This window comes from Vidua chalybeata, chromosome Z, assembly GCF_026979565.1.
Source record: "Vidua chalybeata isolate OUT-0048 chromosome Z, bVidCha1 merged haplotype, whole genome shotgun sequence".
In the NCBI taxonomy this organism is placed as follows: Eukaryota; Metazoa; Chordata; class Aves; order Passeriformes; family Viduidae; genus Vidua; species Vidua chalybeata.
In genome coordinates, this window is record NC_071570.1 from 59583691 (window position 1) to 59605016 (window position 21326).

At 40.7% G+C, this 21326-nt stretch overlaps 1 protein-coding gene across 5 annotated transcripts; it reads right to left on the minus strand.

Moving 5' to 3' along the window:
• Positions 1-5666: 5666 nt before the first annotated feature.
• ZFAND5 (zinc finger AN1-type containing 5) lies at positions 5667-18256 on the minus strand. Of its 5 annotated transcripts, none has more exons than XM_053931889.1 (6): positions 17970-18256; positions 14871-15028; positions 14350-14461; positions 13844-13941; positions 6086-6211; positions 5667-5836 (listed from the first exon to the last, which is right to left on the minus strand). In XM_053931889.1, exons 2-6 carry the CDS (start codon positions 15019-15021, stop codon positions 5688-5690), a joined length of 636 nt encoding a protein of 211 aa, XP_053787864.1. In that variant the 5' UTR covers positions 15022-15028; positions 17970-18256; the 3' UTR covers positions 5667-5687. The 5 variants fall into 5 exon arrangements, with proteins under 5 accessions (XP_053787864.1, XP_053787866.1, XP_053787865.1 ...); XM_053931891.1 differs by lacking the exon at positions 17970-18256 and adding an exon at positions 17386-17678; XM_053931890.1 differs by lacking the exon at positions 17970-18256 and adding an exon at positions 17240-17342.
• Positions 18257-21326: the final 3070 nt, after the last annotated feature.

Genomic DNA, 21326 nt, shown 5'->3' on the forward strand with positions numbered 1-21326 from the left:
CCATACTCTAGCTTAGAAAATGTTGCTGAGAAGCCAGTGAACTGCTGCTACTGTCAGACCTTTATCTATTGGCAAGTCTAGACATGTAGTTACTAACTAGTTTCAGCAAAAGAATCCCCTTAAATGTAAAGCTATCTCCACAACCTGCAGGTTTCTGGCTCATACTCAGTTAGCAAACCTTAAAGTTGCAATGGCAAATGCTAATCTTTGCATCACTGCCATGCTTGAAGCTACCAAACTGTTTCAGCACAGAGACGGAAACCGTGATTCCTCAGCAGTGTGTGCAAATCTGTGTGTAGTGGTCTCACCTCTACTGCCTGCCTGTCCATCATCCTCACACTAGACCCAGTACTCACTGAACTTCCCTCAAGTTGCTGTCATGACTAAATTGACAAAAAAACATCCAAGACTTTGGTCATCCAAGACGAGGTCAGTCAGGAATTCTAAAAGAAATACACAAATCAGTAAGGGTTTCATATTCATCATATGAATCCAGCAATCAAAGGAACCAGCTCAATCTCACTCTGAAGACTGAAACCAGACTGAGAGGGATCAAAATTTTTCCAGGGTCATAAATCTGCTTTCCCCTCATCAATCCCATGCTACTTAAAATACAACTAAGGAATATCTACTTTAGCCTAATCCTGTTTAAACCCAATCTGACCTGGTCTCCCAGAAGCATTATCAAAGTCAAATAGTCCCGTGCATAAACTGCTTCACAGGCTTTCTTGGGAACTCAGGGTACAGTCATCATGCACCCAACTTCTCACTAAAGAAAATTCAATCACATCTAAAGATGTTTTCCACTCAAGGAAAACCCTAATCAAAAAATGACACAGGCTGGGTGGGTTTTAAACAATATATATGAGCACTATGGTAAGGAATATATGAACAAGAATGAGGGATAGTGAATTAAATTGATTTCTTTTTCCTCAGATTTGTGCTATAATCTCACTGATACTACCAAGTAAAGATTCACAGTGGGACTTCATTCTCTTTTGCTATATTTGAAAATATATTAAAGAGACAAAAATATTAGACACAGGTATTGTAGGTCTCCAAAAGTAAAAGGTCAGAGCTGTTGGTAGCATTTCTTCACCTCCATGCTTGCCATGCAATAGCTCAGCAAATGTATTCTGCTTCTAACACCTCACAAGATTATGCCAACAACATAAGTGGTTAATATAATTATCCCATTTTTGTTTTCTCTCCATAGTGAATAAACCTCAGATTGTGATAAGCAGGCTTACTGCTGCTTGGAAATAAATGTTGGTGAACTGGTTGTAGATACAGAGAGAAAAGAAAGAGCACCACAAAGGGATTTAATGAAGACACAGATATCTCAGGCAGTTTGAGCCAAAGTAACACTCAGCTGAGAAGCTCATCTTCCAACACTGCTACAATTCTGGCCATGAGCTTACAACAGAAACACACACTGAAATGAAACTCATTGAAAAAAGAATTTGTCATCTGCATCTTACCATCTAGTACAAAAGACATGTACAAGACAGCTTCTTCAGGAATCTGTGACACTAGTAATCTCAATTATTAACTTTTTTTTTTTAATAGTAGATTCTACCTATGCAAATAAAACAGTCAAGCCAGAGTATTTGGTTACTATTGTAGGTGTTGATTCTTGCATTTATTTCAGTACTCCCATCTTTACCCCTATTTTAATTTAATTTACATAAAATCACTGCTGATATTCTGCTAATTTCTAATATTCTGCAGACTGCCAATATTCTGCTAATTTGCATCCTACAGAATTCAATTCTTCATACCATGAGTGAGCCAGTCTTCGGTTCTGCTTTATTAAGCTGATGTGCCCTTTCAAGCAGAAATGGCCTCTTTATTTCCTTTAGTGAAAAAAACCTCCAAACTCCAAACCTGCTTCTTTGGCCATTACTAAATTACTTATAAAACAGGCAACTTAAACACTGAAGCACTTTCTGTTTAAGTGTTTACAATAGATTAAGTAACAACTCAGGTTTGCAAAATGGCATTTAAAACTCTCTGTGGTGATAACTGTAACTGCACTCACAGACAGAACTTTGTTCCTCTACTGTATTTAAACATATAGTCACTCATTATTTTTCCAGCTTAAATTTTCCAACTATTCAGTTATTTTCTAACTATTCATGTTTGTCATATGTCAATTCCAATGCCATCCAGGTACTTTCAGGTATACTGCCAAAGCTCTTTGTGTCCTAAATCAGGAAGCAGTCCATCAAACATCCTGCGTGTTTAATTACAGAAAAAGATCAAGGGAGTCAGAAATACATTATTTATGAGAAAACATGTTATTTCTGGCTGATGGAGAAACTAATGAGAGAAGCAGAAAAGTGAAAAGTGACCTGAGTCAAATCCTTAAGTACCCTTTCAGTGACTAGAAGAATCTAAGACATTCCATTACACTTGTGAATAATGACCTCCCAAAGGAAAGTAGCCGATGATCAATAGCATGGTTTCAACGATCTAAGTGCCATGAAAATAGTCAGGGGTTCTTGACCCCATGGCATCCTTATGCATCATGACCAACAACCAGCCAAAGCATCTGGCAGCTCATCAGCATTGGAACCACCACAGAAAGGCCATTCTTACATTCCAAGTTTCAGGTTTAACAGTAATAACTGTTGGTAAGTTTGCCCAGAATCCTGTTGAACATAGCAGCGCACAGCCATAACACTTGGGGCTAGGCAAGCATTTCACAGATTGAGGATTATGAAATGATGACCTAGGTGTTTTCATTTATTCACATGTTTACATGGCCCTTTCTGCTTCCGAACCAAAAAAGTCACCATCATCTAGTAATATTGTTTAAAACAGAGTAAGACTTTTCCCAGAACTTCCGTTTATGCATGAGTTAAAAACATCTCAGTCTAACAGGCAAATGTTAAAGAAGGATCAGTGACACATGAAGCAATTATGTTTCTTGGAAAATATACATACCAGTGTTTGCACATAAGTCTAAACAGTGTCCCCATCCATATACTTTGTCAATACTTGCTCTTTTCAAACAACCTTCCTCTCCTTTGTTTAATGAGCCTCAACAGAATCAGAACTCAGGACATACACTATTAGAAGAACAAAGTACTGGCCAACTTGCAGACTTGAGGACAGGCTCATAACCTACTTAAGTGTAATTTACATTATATAGTTCATTTTACAGGAAAAAGAAGGACTTTTCATTCCATACTTTCCTGTACAGATGTACCAACATCAAATATTTCAACAAGTGTTTTCATGTACAACCTTTTTACAGAAAAAAATCAGACTGAGATTGAGACCACCATAATCATTAACCAAAACCATCAGTATTAGTACCAGTCCTAAACCACTCTAGCCAAGAAAGTATTAAAACCAGACAGTTCCTCAAACACTCAGCTACAGGGCATTCTCAGGTCCAAAAAAAAAAAAAAAAAACAAAAAAAAAAACAAAAAAAAAACAAAAAAAAAACCAAAAAAAAAAAACCACCAAAAGAAACCCCAACACCTTTATGCTGAAGGGCAGTTGCAGATGTTGCTTTAATACAAAAGGTAGAAATACTTTTAGTGCTTTAAAGCAGTTCCATGGTGAAGTCACAGAGCATGTCTGTGTTCCCTTACTGGAGGTACACAGTGGCTGGAGTATTAACTTATCACCTTGACTATCAGCTGACTGGTGGAATACCCATTATCCATTTCTGATACAAGCAATTTTTATGGATCATTCAGTATTGAAGATGTCTTTCTCCATTGCAACATGTGCTGTGTACTGTATCATTTTCCTTCCCACTGGAAAGGATAAACCAGGTATACTTACCACCTGTATTTAGTTGCTGACACTGACAGTAACTGATGAGGTTGACTGGTGAAGATGGGGACAGAATAGTCAGTATACTGGCTCTGTCATGACAGATCCACTGGAAGTAAGTCAGACGTTCATTGCTAATACTTTTGTTTTCTCCCTTTAAAGCACATTGTTGTTTGCTGGCATTTTTGTCAGGTCATCAGGTAGTTACCTATACCCCAGTTGCTCATGCAATTTGTCACAAAAAAGCTGGTATATCCAAATAAGGACATAGGCAAGCTTACGCACAAGACAGCATCTGTAAGAACTTACATTAAACTTTGCACTTGATCCTCTACAAGGTCACGTTCTCATTACAGCAAGAACTAAAACCAATGAACTATCATAAAAAGAATTATTTCCTTCTGTACATTATTTTTATTATTTACATAATACAATATAGCATAGATGCTGGGTAGTTTATGTGCAATACATAAATATGAACTATCTGTACATGTTTGCATATCTAATAACTCAGAAGAACAAAGTTAGAAGCGAAAATCTCACACTTTTAATAGTGAAGTAAAAACCAAGACTGAACACTGGCAACAAAAATCAGGTAGGAGTAGTGCCTTGTATGTAACTATTTACAGATGAGGATGAGAACAGGCATTACCACAACACTAGTCTAAACCGTATTTGTTTATATAAAAAAAACACAAGTTTCATACATCACAAAAACCCCTTCCATTATAACACAGAAGTGATATATATTACCAGACAAGCATCAGTGAAGAATACTGCCTTTTCTAGAGTTGTTATTGTACAATGCCGTAGATAACGCAGCCCATGCAATACACCCAAGAACACTACAGTCCTATACCCCAAGTACAATTAAAAATGATAAAGCAGCCCTCCAAGAGTGGTTCCAGCTACCATTTAAGTCTACAGCAGCCATGTTAGGTATGGTTTTCCATGCAGAATTGTGCAACTGTTACATTTAAAACTAGAAAAAACAATTCCTAATAGTCTTTTGAACTTGGAACACACAGAACATAAGTAGTACATGAATAATAAACTGTTCTAGTATTTCAACAACTTATTCAGACCCGTGTTGCTTGATAGATGCTGTGATATGTCTAGAAACATTTGTAACTGTGTTTTGAAACCCAATCTTACAATACTGTGCTACACAACATTTTTAGCTAGGCAAGGAAAAGGGGACAACTCTGTTGCAGGCCAGTTCTTAAGCTCCTAACAGGACATTTCCTTTGGGAACTTTTTTTCAAGATTCTGAAGTTAATGTAATCTTTTACAAAACAATTTTCTTCTCGTATGTATCTGATTTTTTTCATTTTTCTCAGTGCAGTTGTTAAGTGACTTAAATATGGGAAAGATGCTCATCTTACTGTGATGGTAGACCCCTCTACACAGTTCACATTCTGCTGGAAAACAAAAATGGGAGTGTGGCAACTAAAAGTAGAATGAAATTTTAAATTACAGAAGTAGACTGCCAACTGTTTTGATGTATCCTTCTCCAAAACAGGCATATAACATTAGCCAAACATTAAATACCTCAGGCATATCTCAAAAGGCAGAGCTACTGCACACATGCAGATTGCATATGTCTGTCTGGCACATGTGAACTAGAGTCTGTCCTCTGAGCATATGTATTCCTGTGCAGGTTTCTGATCATCCATTTCTGGGGAGGGCATATATGTTTTCAAGGGCTGTATCTATCCAATTCTGCCTGTAACAAACACCCAAACATTTGAAGTATAATTTAGACAGACAGGACTAGAAGTAAAACTTTTGAAAACAAAGGAAAATGACCATGCACCTGCTCTTTTCATGGTTTTTAGGATGTATTGGAAAAAAAAGCACCACAAAAAGTCAGTCTTTTCACAAGCACATTAATTTATATTCTCTGAATTTTTTCAGCCACCACAACTGGATTCTCTTTTCTTATTTTTGCTGCAGCTTCTGCTTTGTAATCATATGGGCAGTTATGCTTGTCAGAATAACGGTGAAGTCCACAAAATAGGTTTCCACATCGGCAGTCAAATCCTGTACACAGAAAAAGAAACATTACTAGGAATTAGTTTTTAATTAAGATGTTAATTAAGGGTGCAGTCACTACAAAGGAGATATGTTTGTCTACTACAACATACAGAGTAAGAAAAATAAATGGATTTACTAAGTTGTGTGAATTAGAAGAAGCTGATAAATTTAACAGAACACAAATTTTGTCAAGTTTAATCTAGCAAGAGGTAACTAATCATGCAAATTTGTTTATAATTGACAGCATTCTCATACCGGTAAGGCCAACCTTCTTCCTGCACATGAAACATCTGTTCTTCTTTGGTTTTGGCAGTTCAGTAGCTCTCTCCTCACTCTCTGAAGTACTAGGCTGAGAAACTGATGGGCTTGGTTGAGTAACAACTGTTAAAAGCATGGAAAGGAAATAAGGGTTAAATTTGCTTTTCTTGACTTCCCCCACAACTAAAACATCTTCCAAGGAGGAAAAGCAGTATACAGCATGCAGTAATGGTCACTAAAAGATACCAAGATAAGAGGGGACAAAAAATGTTCCATTTATTACTCTCTAAAAATAAAGGATTCTGCTATTATTTTATGCCAGCAGACTTCAGTCTGATTGGCTTTTATGATGTTAAATGTTCATAGATGTGTTTCTGAGTAATGGCGAGGACAGATTAAAAAGCTGCCTACCCTGTCCCCTAAAGCTCAGAACAAAATTCCTTTTTCATCAACCTGTAGATTAAAAATATTGAAAACTGCAGTTGTTCTGCCATGACATCAGGAACCTATCTAAACCAAAATACTTTTCTTACAGCTGCTTGTCACAGAAGGCTTCCATTAACACAAAAGACAATCCAACTGACCAAGTATAATTCCAGTCCTCAAGATATTAACTTAAATTCATGCCAGAAATCATAGTGTTAATCAAAGTGCTCTAAATGATTTATGTAACACCACAGAACAGGTAGCTGAAAAAGTGCCAAAAGCTGCAAAATAGTGGTCAAACTGCAAAATAGCAGTGTCAACCCTGCTTCCTCAGTAAGTGTTCAGATGAAGCAAACTCTTCACCACTAAAACCTCTCGTCACTGTAAAAGAGCTCTTACTGGCATGCATGCATTTTTTCATCCTGATCTCCAAACTCGACAAACACGGATTTGAAGGACGGACTATGTGGCGGATAAGGAATTGACTGGATGAACACAGCCAGAGGTGTGGTCAATGGCTCTATGTCCAGGTGGAGACCAGTGATGAGTGGCGTCCCTCAGGGCTCTGTCTTGGGACCCCTGCTCTTGAATATCTTTATCAATTACACAGACAGTGGGATTAAGTGCACCCTCAGCACGAAGGAAGGGATGCCAGACAGGGAGATCTGGACAAACTTGAGAAATGGGCTCGACCTACTGTAGACCCCACTTGGAGTGCTGAATCCAGCTCTGGGATCCTCAGCACAGGAAAGATGTGAATCTGCTGGGTTAACACCAGAGGGCCACAAGATGATCAGGGGGCTGAAGCATCTCTCCTATGAAGCCAAGCTGAGAAAGATGGGGTTGTTCAGCATGGAGATGGCGAAGCTCTAGGAATACCTTACTGAAACCTTTCCAAGCTTAGAGGGCTTATAAAAAAGGATAGATTTATACATGGGCAGATAGTGATAGGACCAGGGGAAATACTTTTCATTTACAAGAGAGAATTGTATTAGATGTTAGGCAGAAATTCTTTACGCCGAGAATATTGATACACAGGAACAGAGGGCTTGGAACTAGATGATCTATAAAGCCCTTTCCAACCCAAATGGTACTATGGTTCTGTGTAGCCCTCTCCATCACCTTGGCCATGTCCATGTCCCTTCCTGTCTCTGGCTCAAGACCTGCAAAGATTTACTTCACTCGAATTTTACCAGATCAGTTCTCCTAGTACAATGCCAAAAACTTTAGGAACAACTGATTTTCAGAAGTGGGTAGGCTTTTATAAACACTATTTTGTTCTTAAATATATAGTGCCTGTAGGCACTATAAATATGCATTACCATCATGGCCAACAATGACTATTACACTTATTACAAATTAATGATAAAGACTATACTGGAGATGGGCACCTGAAGAAGTCTACAAAAATACAGGCATTTCATCAAATATTTTGGAAAATTTCCTTCAAATGTAGCATAAAGATAAGATGCATCTTTACAAAAGGAGCAGCAAGGCAACTGATGGAACTAGTCAGCCACAGGACAAAGTACAACAGCTACTCAATCTACATGCAAGGTTCTACAAACTGAAGAATAAAGTTCTTCTTAGACTCACGAGAGTGGCATTCAAAATTAAAAACCACTCTAAGAAAAGAATGTTCAAAGCTGTCAGCAGCTTTCTCATATAAAACAGTATGGCTACTTCAAAAAAAAAGCATGTATAAGTATTACAGAGATTTCACCCTGGAAAGGAATGAATCCAATAATCTGGTTGAAGAAAACACGTTGAAAATAAATCAGTGCTATTTTCTAACATTCCCCATATCTAAAGTGACCAGAAAGGGATACAAAAGTAACAGAATAAAGTTTTTAGAAGCTTCTCTGAATAAAGAAAAATTCACCAAAATAAAATCTAAACACCTTAATCTTCAAGGATAACAGTGGCACAAATTCTTGAAAGCACAGGAAAAGAGATTGTTTTAAGGACCGTGACTTGCTGAAGCTGACTGCCAACTCCCACCATTGAACAAACAGAAAAAACAAAACACGAGAAAAGGTCAAGTCAGAAGTTATCCAAAAGACATTAGATGCATTTCTGCACTTCTGGAGCTGAAACAATAGTAGTAGTAGTAGAAATACTAGAAACAATACAATCCTTATGCTGCATACTAGCACAACTGTCCTGGTTTCAGTTGCGATAGAATTATTTTATTCTCAGTAGCTGGTACAGTGCTGTATTTTGGATTCAGTATGAGAACAATGCTGATAATATCAATAAAACTAGTGTTTTAAATGTTGCTAAATAGTGCTTTTACTTTAAAACAAAGACTTCTCAGTTTCATGCGCTCTGCAAACAAACAGGTGCACAAAAAGCCAGGAGGGAGCATCACTGGGACAGCTGACCTGAATGAACTAGCCAAAGGAATGTTCCACACAACAGAACACCCTTCCCAATATATAAATGGGGGGATGTTGACTGGGAGATGCCAATCACTGCTGGGAAATGAGCTGGGTATCAGTCAGCAGGTGGTGACCAAATGTCATATGTATCACTTGTGAAGTTTCTGGAGTTTATTCCTCTTTCTCCTCTTTTCATTACAGTTATATTATTATTACCATCAGCATTGCTATCTTACTTCATTTTAATTGTTAAACTGTTTTATCTTAAGCCATGGAGTTTAGTTTTATCCTCCACAACTGTCCTCACCACTGGGGAGCAAGAACTGAGTGATTGGCTGCATAGCACTTAGCTGCCAGCTGTGGTTAATCTAAGAAAACAAAGGGCCTGTACATAAAATTTTAGTCTGGAAGGATGGGCAGTACCTATTATGCTTTATCAAACTTTTGCTGAGGAACTACAACTTTTATGCCAACCTAGGTGCCTGTGATGAAAGGCTGCAGAACAAACCTCCATCTTGCTTACTTTCATGTCGAAGAGTGGAAATATAAATGCCACTCACTTTCTGCATGCCCTAACTTGTCTATTTGCGTATTTAATACCTTAATTTAATATGCCCCATTAGTACAACATAATGTGTTTTAGTTTCAGTATCACACAGAAACACTGTTTAATTTGGTTATCATAAAGACTTGACGTGTGTGGTGTATCACTATTAGAATAGTAATGATGCACAGCACCAGCAGTTAGGTCCTCAGCGCTTTTCTAAGCAGTGGACAGCTTCAGCGCTTACAAGAGATTTCATTTCTGGAATTTTTCAATCAGGAGTGTTTACCAAAGCTACAACAGACATGGGAAGCATGAAGATAAGCTAATTACTTTCAACACAATACAGAATTATCTATCAGACAACGTTACTAATACAACAGAACTGTTTACAGCAAGCAACATGGTGAAACTACTACAGCCATGTGTGAAAACAAACCAGAACAAACAAGGTACTTATTACAACCAGATTTAAGGAACATCATGTACTTATGTCTTGATCTCACCAGATCTCATAAACTACCTTACTTACATCTTACTCACAATATTACCTGCAACACACTGGCTCCACCTACAACATGGCAAGGATAACCCATTACAGGGTCTCTCAACCTGAATGCTGAACAGCTGTAAAATAGCTCTAACTCTAACAGCTTGATAGAAAGAAAAGAACCATGCCAACCACCATCACCTGCTGTCTTCTAACACTGCTGCTGCTGAATGAAAGGATAAGTTACAGCATGGATAGAAGTTAACAGTATTTGGGTATTTTTAAAATATGTAACTTACACAACACTGTTATCCGTTCAGTTTCTGGTTTACTTTTTTATACGCAATACTACTTGCATGTAACACTACTCCCTAAATCAGAGCATTGCATTAAAAACCCAACCCAACCAAAAAACCTCTGAATAACAACAAGAAACAACCACAACCTTGAGCCAGTGCTGATACTGGGTCTGGAAACACTGACAGACCTGACTAGAGGCTTGATCATTCAGCAAAGTAATCACCTACAAAAATCTAAGAAAATGCTAAAAATACACTGTGCATTAAAACAGTATGATTGTTTAAATAAACTTGTTTTCAAAACCATTTATTTTTGGTGGTGTATTGGTTTTGCATGACCTGGTTTTGGTAGAGGGTAGCTACAGAGGTGGCTTCTATCAGAAGATGGTAAAAGCTTGCTTCTTCCATGTCTGGCAGAGCCAATCCCTGGTAGCTCCAAAGTGGGATGTGCCACTTTGTGGCCAATCAGAAACGGTGGTACCACCTCTGTGGTAACATATTTAAGAAGAAAGAAAAATAGAAGTTGTTGCACAGTTGTAATCTCAGCCAGAGATGAGTGGAGTGATAACAGGTGAGAAGAACAACTCTGCAGACACCAAGGTCAGTGAAGAAGGGGCAGGAGGTCCTGCGGCACTGGAGCTGAGATTCTGCTGCAGCCCATGGTGAAGACCATGGTGAAGCAGCTGTGCCCCTGCAGCCATGGAGGTCCACGGGGATGCAGAGATCCCTCTGCAGCCCAGAAAGAAGCCCACCAGAGCAGGTGGATGCCTGAAGGGAGGCTGTGACCCCATGGGAGACCTGTGGAGAGAGGGGCTCTGCTCCTATGCTGGAGCAGCCTGTCCTTGAAAGACTGCACCCCATGGAAAAGTGACCAACCCTGCAGAAGTGTGAGGGGTGCCATTGCCCATGGGATGAGCTCATACTGCAGCTTTCAGGGACCTGCTGCTTGTGACATAGAGCCATGTTGGAGAAATCCATAGAGAGCTCTCTTCAGTGGGAGGGACCCCACAGTGCAGCAAGAGAATGACTCCTCTCCCTGAGCAGGAACCTTGGGTGATGAACTGACCATAACCCTGGCTCCTGGCACCACTGGGGTAGGAAGCACAGAGGATGTGGGGGGTGTGTAAAGAGGGGGTGGGGGGAAGGTGGTTTTAAGGTCTGTTTTTACTTCACATTATCCTGTTCTGATCTTGTTAATGATAAACTCTGTATCTCTAATTCAAGTCTTTTTTGCCTGTGGCAGGTATCTGGGGAGGGATCTCTCCCCATCCTTATCTCAACCCATTAACCCCCTCATTTTATTTTCTCTCTTCTGTCCAGCTGTGGAGGGGAGTGACAGAGAGGCTTTGATGGCTGCCTGGAACCCAGTCAAGACTCAGAGCACTTCAACAAGTTACAAGAAAACAACAATGTGAGTTACAACGGAGTTACATCCATCATGCCTTTCTTCAGATGTTGAAGTACAATTAATTGTCTTAGCACCAGGTTTGCTTTGAAGTCAAATCTAGGTTGCAACTCAACCTGAGCAAAGAAGAAAAATCCCAAAATTACAACAAAATCAAGAGAAACAAGGTTGTCAAACTTCATAGTTTATTTTTTTCTCAACTTCTCCAATTTCTAGTCAGTTGTTTCAATTCCAAAAGCAAAAAAGTGTAATTTTATGCTAGAAGACTGCAAAAAATTAGTTTATCAGATGTAATCCTTCTTTTAAACTTTCTGATTTGTAAGGGAAGCATACAAAATTTCTTTTCCTAATGCACAGCTGGCAGAAGAGAATATGACTTCATACTGTTGAAGATACAGTTCATGATCTAATACTGTCTAATTAGGAAATTGTCCCTAGCATCAGCCTATGTCTACAGCTACACTGTATTTCATTAACAACTCCATCACTGCATTATTTTAGAGAATCATACCTCAAAGAAAGTATTAACTTTTGTTGCTATTAGGTGATGCGAATTATTTACCATTGTTCCAGTTTGTCTTTGAGAGACCAACACATAATGGATGCTACTGGAAAAAAGGAAGATAAAAAAATCTGCCTAGTCCAGACACATCAGGAATTTTTAATAAAAAGTCTAGGCCAGTTTCTCTTGCCTGCAAGACACAGAGTAATGCATCACTAGATACAGCCAACACTGTTAAACTGAGATGTCCAACAAACCCTAAGAATAGTATATAAGGACATTATTTTACGCTATGATCTGTGCCAAACAATAATACTTAAAAAGGGAACTTGGGCATCACAGCAGCTGAGGCTGCCTCATGAATTTACAGGTATGTTATCTCAGGAGGTAGTTTTTTCCAGTTTTCAAGTTTTTTTCCAGAGGCATTTAAGTTCTCTGGTAGTATTTCCAACCATCTCTACAAAAGCTTGTGACAGCTTTTACTGGTTTCAACCTGTGATATAATTCACTACAATTCCTAAGTATCTTTGAGCTGCTTTGGATTTTTTCTCCCATTCTAATCAATAGAGCTGTGTGACCTATCATATAGCTGATCCACAGCTACATAAATTTAATAATTGCAAAAATTCCCTATTAGTCCATTCATAATGAAAAAACAAAATATATTGTATAACTGTACTTTAATTCATGTCACAGAACCTTGACTTAGCGTGACTTATGAAAATGGTAATACCCTCTGTACAAATACTGACCAAATTAATCTTTGTTGGCAAAAATATAACTAGATTAAGACCACTTTGATACAGTGCTTAGTAGCATCTGATGCCATTTTCATCTCAGTGACTTCAAAACTGAAGAAACTGATTTTACCTTCAGCTTGAGTAAAAAGATTTCCTACTACATATCAGCTTATAGTTTTTAAAACTGTTTCAGAGCTGGTAAATTAAATAAAGTCTGGATTTGTTAAAGAACAAAACAAGTGCATTAAGATATCCATTTGAACAAACTGGTATGAATTCAGTTGTTCACTAGTTAGGTTAAGCAAGCTCCCCTCCCTCTCTGCCTCACTCCAAGAAATACTTTAGACCTTGAAGTTTTACTACTCCAGCTACAACTATCCAGCATGAGAATAAAACTGTTAAACAGACAATTTACACACAGCAATTAAAGCTGCAACTACCCTACATCCCTGAAACAATGCATTGATTGTATCTACAGATTACTCCATTAGTTCAAGAACCCTATGCAACTTCTGTTAATATTTCTAAACCACATATTCTCCCTTCCCCCACAGCCTCACTTCTCTGTAGAATGGAATTTATTAAGCACCCTTCTCCAAATAAAACAAGCCATTCTGACTGCCATGAGTCAGATGGAATTGTTCTGCTAGATAACATACCGAATCCCAACAGTCCAACTTCAAACAGAACACCTTGCCATGATTTTAGAGTGCTCACTTTTAAAAACATATGTTAGGGATCTAAAAACACCTTCATAAGCGTCAATTCTTTTACTAACAATTAACATATATTTTAAAGCTGTTCTGGAACTAGTCCTATTTCTTCATTCTGAGGAGACAGTACTCAAAAGCATCCTAAACACATTTATTTAAGACCACCACCATAACAGGAGATGGCTACTCAAAGTAAACAAACCCTGCACTCATGTTAAGACACTGGTTATGTCCAGTGTCACTCTGAGAACATACCTGGCTCGGTCAGTGTTTTCGGTGTTAATTCTTCCTCTCTTGAAATGCTCATTTCTGTCATTTGCTGTGTTACAGGCAAAGAGGCAACAGGCACGTTTCTGTTTAAGCACAGTGAAACACATAATTTACATCAGTTTTACATTAATAATAAAAGCTTGACCTGTTCAGAACCATTAATGAACTACTGGTTCAGTCACTATTGATATATTTTCCTGACCTATGCTTCTACTATCTTCAAAATACACTTCTTTATTATATTTTCGTTTCCCTAGAAGACAGCAGGCAAGCCTGTAACAAATTAGTTCTGCAGATAAACAAAAAACATTCATTTTACTGCAGCACTACAATAGCAAATATTTGAATGATTTTTCAATTTACATGGATTCATAGGGCCCTGTCAGGTCCTTTTTCCTCTACAGACACTCAATGCAACAGGGCAGGATTGCTGCAGGCCTTTCAGCACACTCACAGCTCATTCAACTGTCACAGTACAACCTTAATTTTACCTTGTTTTTTCAGATGTGCTGCCAGCAGCACCTTCACAGTTGTTTAAGCTAGTGTCTGCTCTCTGTACAGATGCAGAGTCTGAGGTAGGACTGTTTGAACCACTGGTTGTTCCTATGTAACAAGAATTTAACAAGTTATGAACAAATTGCAGAAAACACATGAATCAAGTAGTGTCCTATACAGCTATGAACTGCCTGCATATAATTTGCTATTGCTTATTACTTTTTACTTAATGACAAGTTTACCTAATAACCAAAATACAGAATGCATAAGAAAATGCTAACAGAAGTGGCTAAGTAGGAAAGCAAGTTATGATTGAATGCCAAGAAAACCAGACTACATTACACAGAAATTATTTTTATCTTTACTGTGCTTTAAAGTATTATTTTCTTTGAATATTCATTCTTTCAGTTCAGCTTTCAGAAGTCCCCAACAAAATGTTTTAATATTCCTTGTAATCCTCTGTATATTTTATTTCTAAAGAAATATAGAAACCCCCAAGAATTCCCCACACCCTTACCCATTGGGCTGATTCTACCACTATTCTGCTGTCGCTGAAGATGTTCTTTGTAGCAAACTGAACACATCCCATTTGTCCTAGGATTTCCATAAAATCCACATCCTGTACTACACAGCATAGGCCCTGGGGTCTGGTTTGTCTCCTGAGTCATCTCGATGCTGTAAATAAAATCAAAAACTTCATTAGGACCTGGCATATCACCAAAATCAATTACTGGGTTAAAAGTATAAAGAATTAAAAGAATTTTAAGTATGTCTGCCCACATGCCACACCAAGTGATATCACTATTCTTAAAGAGGGTTATATGAACATTAATATACCATTTAAGATTGCAGTTTATTGCTAAGTAACATCATTACGAACCTTTAAGACAAGATGAAGTGTTGTCATCATACTAATACTGAGAAATAATATACTTGCTGAGCACTGAACTGCATGTTCAGGTTAATTTGACAGCCAAAAAAACCTCCTTAAGTACTAGCTTCTGAGCACTAATAGGGATATGCAGAATAAGTAAGACTAAGTTCATTCCCACAAAAGAGTTCTGGCAAATAACATAGCTTATTTTTTGGACTCCAACAAAGCCAAGAGACTCCAGCGGAAAAACCCTGCTTTTTCAACACTGATCTCGCATAATTTTGAGGCTAATTCCACAATTACTCTCACAACACTCTTCCAAGGAAGATAAAAATAACAACTCCAAATGATTAAGCATGTTCTATTACACAGGTTACACATTTACAAAACAAACAAACAAACAAAAAATCCTTCTCTAATTAGGTTGTGTCAAGACTTCTAAGTCTCCCAGAGCCAGTCAGTGCTAAGCATGTTAGAAATAATGTCTTCACCTTCACTGCCTGTTAACCACTGAAAAGCAAGGTTAGTGGAAAACTGCATAGCAGCTAAATCCTTGACTCCCAAGGGCAATAAAACTGGAACACACTAATCATGCATTTGCTTCAAATTGAAGACATGTAATAATGCACTAAAATTTAAATTTAGCAGAAGCTGCACATATGGCATCTGAAGACACTTTAGCATAAACGTTGCATTGCTGTTTTTCTATTCAGAAACTGTCACAGTAAGAGATATTTGACAGCTGAGACTTGCTAGAAGTCAAAAATGCCAAAAGTGAATTCGTTACAGTGTAAAGAAAAATGCTTCTAATTAAGAGAGCTCACAGAGCGAGTAGTAAACTAATGTTTCCCTAGTAAAAGTGCAACTGACAGGTGCCTTTAGCTAAACTAAACTTCTGGGATGACAGTAATCAAAACCAGAAGAAAGTAAACAAGCAAAATTCATCCCATCTGCTGGTGGTCACACAATCTAATTCTCCAGGTATAAATAGCTGTACTATTTATAGCTTTCTAACACCTTCCAGGTATAATTAGCATACTACAAGACTTCACACTTATTCTGATACAGTTCTACAGCCAAACACACCAATCAAGGGAGCTAGAAAAAAGCCTGACTCACCTAGAGGAAATCTAAAACATCTTGCCATCTTTGACAAGACAGAGACCTATGTCTATATAACACAGAAAAAGACTACTTCTGCCCTTTTGTTACTAACCAGATAAGATCAATATGGTATCAAACACACTACCAACATCAACTGACCTGCTTAATTTCCAAGTTAGTGCACTAAAGTTTCGCCACTTACTAAATGTTGCTTTAGGTGCCAACTCTACTATTCCAGTACAAACTAGAAACTCAGCAGCTCCTTTGGTCTGCAGTCTTCCACTACTTGAAATACATGCCCCTAACGGAACGATCAACAAACGATCGTTGCTACCCAACGCTGAACAAGTCGTGCTTTTCCAGGCTCCAGGAGATGGCCGGGGTTTCACCCGCGTTTATTTTCAAGGCGCCTCCCGACAATGGGAACGCCGCTACGGCTCACGCACCCCGACTGACCCCTTACGGCAGCTCGGGGCCGCGGTGGGTCGGTCACATGGGCGGACGAGCGCCTGCGCTTCCGCCTGTGAGGCGGCGGCGTGACGGGCCCGGGCCGCCCGCTGAAGTCAGTCCCTATTTATATCTCCCGCAGGCCGCCGGCTCCAACGGGAGGAGGCGCCGGCGAAATCCGACTGCCCTTCCCTTCCAGGGGGGAGCGGGAAGAGCGGGTGCTGACCTGCAGCCCAGAAAATATAGCATCCGCCTCCCGCGATCGGCGCCCCAGGGCAACTACCAATGCGCCCCGCAACCCGGGGCCGCTAGGGTTACACCCAACCGCTCCTCTTCGAGAGGAGGGAAAAAGACAATTGAAAAAGATCTCCTTCCACCAGCACCCCCCGCCGTCATCAGCCCAACTCAGAGGAAGGGAAGGGTTAATCCCGTTAGCGGACTCGGCCCCAACCCTCAGTCACCCCTTCATCCCCGAGGCCATGGCCGGGCTGCCGCCATCCCGCCGGGCGATCTCACACTGGCGGTGTAACGACAAAAACGAGGGCCCCAACGCGCGCTGAAACCAGCCCGAAAACCCGGGCACTGCGTTAGCAACGGGCGCACTGACCTAAATACCGAATGGCCTCAACATCCTCCTTCCGAAGAGGGATCACGATAAACACGAGAAACACAGGAACAAAACAAGAGGAGGATACATAAAGGCTGCGCGGGTCAGTCGCCGCTCACTCCCCGCTCGGGCGAGCCAGCGCCCAGAGTCGGTATGGGGGAACCGAACTGGCACAGGGCGCTCCCCAGGCGGGTGCAGTCCGGCGGCAGACTCGGACAAAGCGCGGGGCCCTGCCAAGCACCCGCAGTGCCGCGCGTCTTAACTGCGTCTCCCACCCCCTCCGCCTCCTCCGACACCCGGACACAAAAGACCCGCGAGACTGCCGGGCTGAGGAGCGGTGGCAGCGGACGGGGGTGTCCGGCCGGGCCGCTTCTCGCAACCGCCTGAGTCACGGTCGGCCCCGCCGTCGGCAGGCCCCACGCCACCGCCAGACACCGGAACCTCACTGTCTCGCCGCCTGCATTGCCCCGCACCGGCCCCGCCGAAGGCCGGACGCAACGAGGCCGCCCAAGAGGAGGCCGGGACACACCCCGCCGCGGTGAAGACCCCGCGGAACCGAGCCCAGCCTGCTACCCCTCACCCACCTGTTCCCGGCGGGGGCCACAAACCCCGCGACGGGCGCCGGAGAAGACGCCGCGGATAGCTCCGGACGGCTGCGGGGAGAGTGGGGGTTGCGGGGGGGCGCTGGGCTGGCGGCCGCGCCGCCGCCGCCTCGCTCCTTTGTTCCCGCAGCAGCAGCAGCGGCGGCCGTATCGGCAACGGCGCGAGGCGGGACCCGCCGTGCGTGGAAGGCAGGCGGCGGGAAAGCGCTGCAGGCTGGTGGATGGGGAGGGTGAAGAAGAAGACGGCAATGAGGAGGAGGAGGAGGAGGGCGGAGCCGAGCCAGGCAGGGCATGCGTGCTGCGGCTCGGCGCTCTGTCCATTGCCGTTGCCTCTCTGGGGCGGGGCGGGCCGGGTCGGTCGCGGTACCGCGCCAGCCGTTCTCCCGAAGGCCGCGTCACGTCACCGAGCGCGGGAGCCCCGAGTGGGGAAGGCTCTTCGCTGGCGGAGCGCCTGCTTACCGCTAGGTGTCCGAGGGACGGAGTGCCTCAGCGCCGGCACACTGCGGCACGTCGAGTCTTAGAGAACTAAAAATAGTTTTAAAATATGTATAGTTTTATTGGGTTTAAACTAAAAATAGTTTTAAAATATGTATAGTTTTATTTGACCTAAATTTGCCTACAAGATCCAGGCGTCATGTGGGATGGAAAGTAAAAATGCAGGAGCATTGCCCCGAAAGGGAAGAGAACGTCCAATCTAAATTGCCGATTATAAATTTATTTGCCAGTTGTCTGATAACATAGTTCTTTCTGAAGAGCAGAGCTTCACAGAACAGAAAGAATAAGGAAATAACTACGCATTTTTCTTAATCCAATGATGATGAGCTAGTTCTACATGCCATTTTGGACAGAATCTTATCCTCTAAGAGGTTAGTACCTTCAAAAATACCATGAGATTCACAAAAAACTGCCTTGGAGACCTTTTCTAACTTGCGACTTTTGGAATGTCAGGGACCCATAAAAGGAGGACACTCCCAGGGTAACCCTAGGATTTTATCACAAGGAGCAAAAGAATATGTGCATCCTTAGAAGCTACAGCTTCAAAAGATGCTGGTGATTTTGGACCTTCTGTTGTTTGCTTAGCAGCATCACAAACAAGCTGCCTTCTGAGAAAATGGGTGACTGGTTTGAGGGATACACTTTTAAAGAAGTTTTCCCTGATGAACATACTCATTGTGGAGCAGAAACATACTGCTTCCATTGTCTTAGAGGTGTTTTTTCTGGTTGCATGTTGTGAATTCTTCAAGAATGTGGGTACCTAGAACTTGGTAGATGAGGCAAGCAGGAAATAAGTTGTTTGGGAATCTGAGCAGGGTTCCAGAAACTCCTTTGAAAGACTGTAGGCTCACTTGATGAAGGGCATCTGCCCTCTGAAGAGACTTGAGGTATAGCATTCCTGAAATGCTTTGGTGGAGATACATTGCTTTTAGACATATATGGGATGCAGTCCAACAGAGGACACAGTGACCATCTTTCCCACCAATTCTTCTCTAAAATGCGTTGGACTACTTTATGGTATATAATTTTAGGCTTTCACCTAAGAAAGACAGTAAAAGACTGCCAGCACTTTCTCCCTGCTACTTTCTTCTGTAGTGCTGACATTTGAGTATCTCGCCTCCGTTGTAGGGACCAAAAGAAACGTAGAGGATGACTAGACTACAGGGTCTTCATGTTCTTTTCCTGTGTACTACTGAAAATATTGTGAACTCCTGTTCCGAGGTACAACAAGATAATAGTTAATTATTATTATAATTATACATATTATAATAGAATTATTATTACTGTGGTGTAATTTAAGGTATGCTGAGTTGTGAATCTCTGTGACTGTGGTGAATAAGTGCCTCAATGAAGCTGGCTGCGTTGATCCTGGCCAGTGCTTCTCAATTTCCTCTCCTTGTTGTGCCAATGACACACCAGTCTTGTCCAGACTCATTTTAATCTTCAGAGTTTACTGTGCTCCCAAAAGTCATGTCAGATCATGGACTATTCTGCACAGTATTTTCTTCGTGCAAATCCTCACATTCTGCTCTCGTATCTCTCATTTTCAACTCTCAAGACCTCTTTTTAATATATACTTTAATACTTTTGTACCTTGTTTTCTGATGGTGCTTTAAATAGTTTTTCATCAACAGGTCACCTAGTGGCTGACTCAGCTACTAGTTTAATTTCTCTAATGACTGCATTACTTTAAAACTGAAATCAATGTGCAGAATATAATCTGTGGTTTGATAGTCTTAGTTGTGACTGGAAAACTATATTTGATCATTGGTATTAGAGATTTCTCCATCCAACTCTTTTCTGCAACATTGCAAGGAAGAAGCCCACATGTTTGGATGTTTCTGTCTTCCAAAGCACTGTAGTTGTATAAGATACTTAGATCATCTAAATCAGTGGTGTCTAAAGTGGGCCCACATGAGATGATCTAATGGGGTGCAGGAAGGAAATACTAGAACTTCAGTAATGTATGTATACAACTGATAAAACAAGTATATGTACACTAGCCGTGTGTACTCAAAAATGCTTTATTAATAGGGATGCACAAAAAAGTGAAGTTGTAGGAATATTTTTATGTCACACAGAAATCTAAGTAATTGCTCTGCCCTGACAAATTTATCAGTGGAGACCACTGATCTAAATTATGCTAGGTTTTTTTTTTTGTTGTTGTTGTGGTTGTTTTTTTTTTTTTAATGTAATAAGAGGATAGATGATTTGCTTTACTTGGCCATGTATCTTGCTCTTGATTATTTGAGAAAAATTACTATAGTCTATATCCACTTCTCTTGATAATCCTGTTTTGTTTTTTTTTTTTCCCTCCTACATTTAAACAGGAGTCAGATAGGGCCATTCAGACTGCAGGGAATTTCTGCCCAGTCTAGTATTTTATTTTTTTGTATCTAACAATTAAAAGATTGCCTTAATTTGCCTTGTTGGATTTCTCTGTATTTTTGAGCATCTTCTAAGCAAAGACCAGAGTGTAACTGTGTTGTGGTATGACCACAGGTCCTGAAACAGAGAGTCTGAAAAGTGACCAGTTAGTCTTGGAGAATCAACAAGTGTGTTTTAATTTTTTGCAAAAGAGAGGAGTATTTGGAGGTGGATGTTGTAGCTGTAGTGTTGATTGGTAAGGAGGTCAGAGGGCTGAGTTAGCAGAGAAGCTGCAACATGAATGCAGGTGAATCTGCAGTATCTATTTTTTCAATACAGGTGAGCAGTGTCCTTGTTCACATAATGTTCATGGTGGTGGCAACATTTTTTTGTCTGTGTAGCTGTACAGACCCTGTTAAGCTACCCAGCTCTACCTGTGGACCGAGTGTGCCTTTCTTAATACCTTTCCTTATGACT

Coding starts and splice junctions, on each gene's coding strand:
- ZFAND5 (XM_053931890.1), bottom strand. CDS start 17,259: ATGGCCTCGGGGATGAAGGG. Junction 15,029..17,239: donor ATGGCCTCGGGGATGAAGGG/GTGACTGAGGGT, acceptor TTTTATTTACAG/CATCGAGATGACTCAGGAGA. Junction 14,462..14,870: donor TGGTAGAATCAGCCCAATGG/GTAAGGGTGTGG, acceptor CTTGTTACATAG/GAACAACCAGTGGTTCAAAC.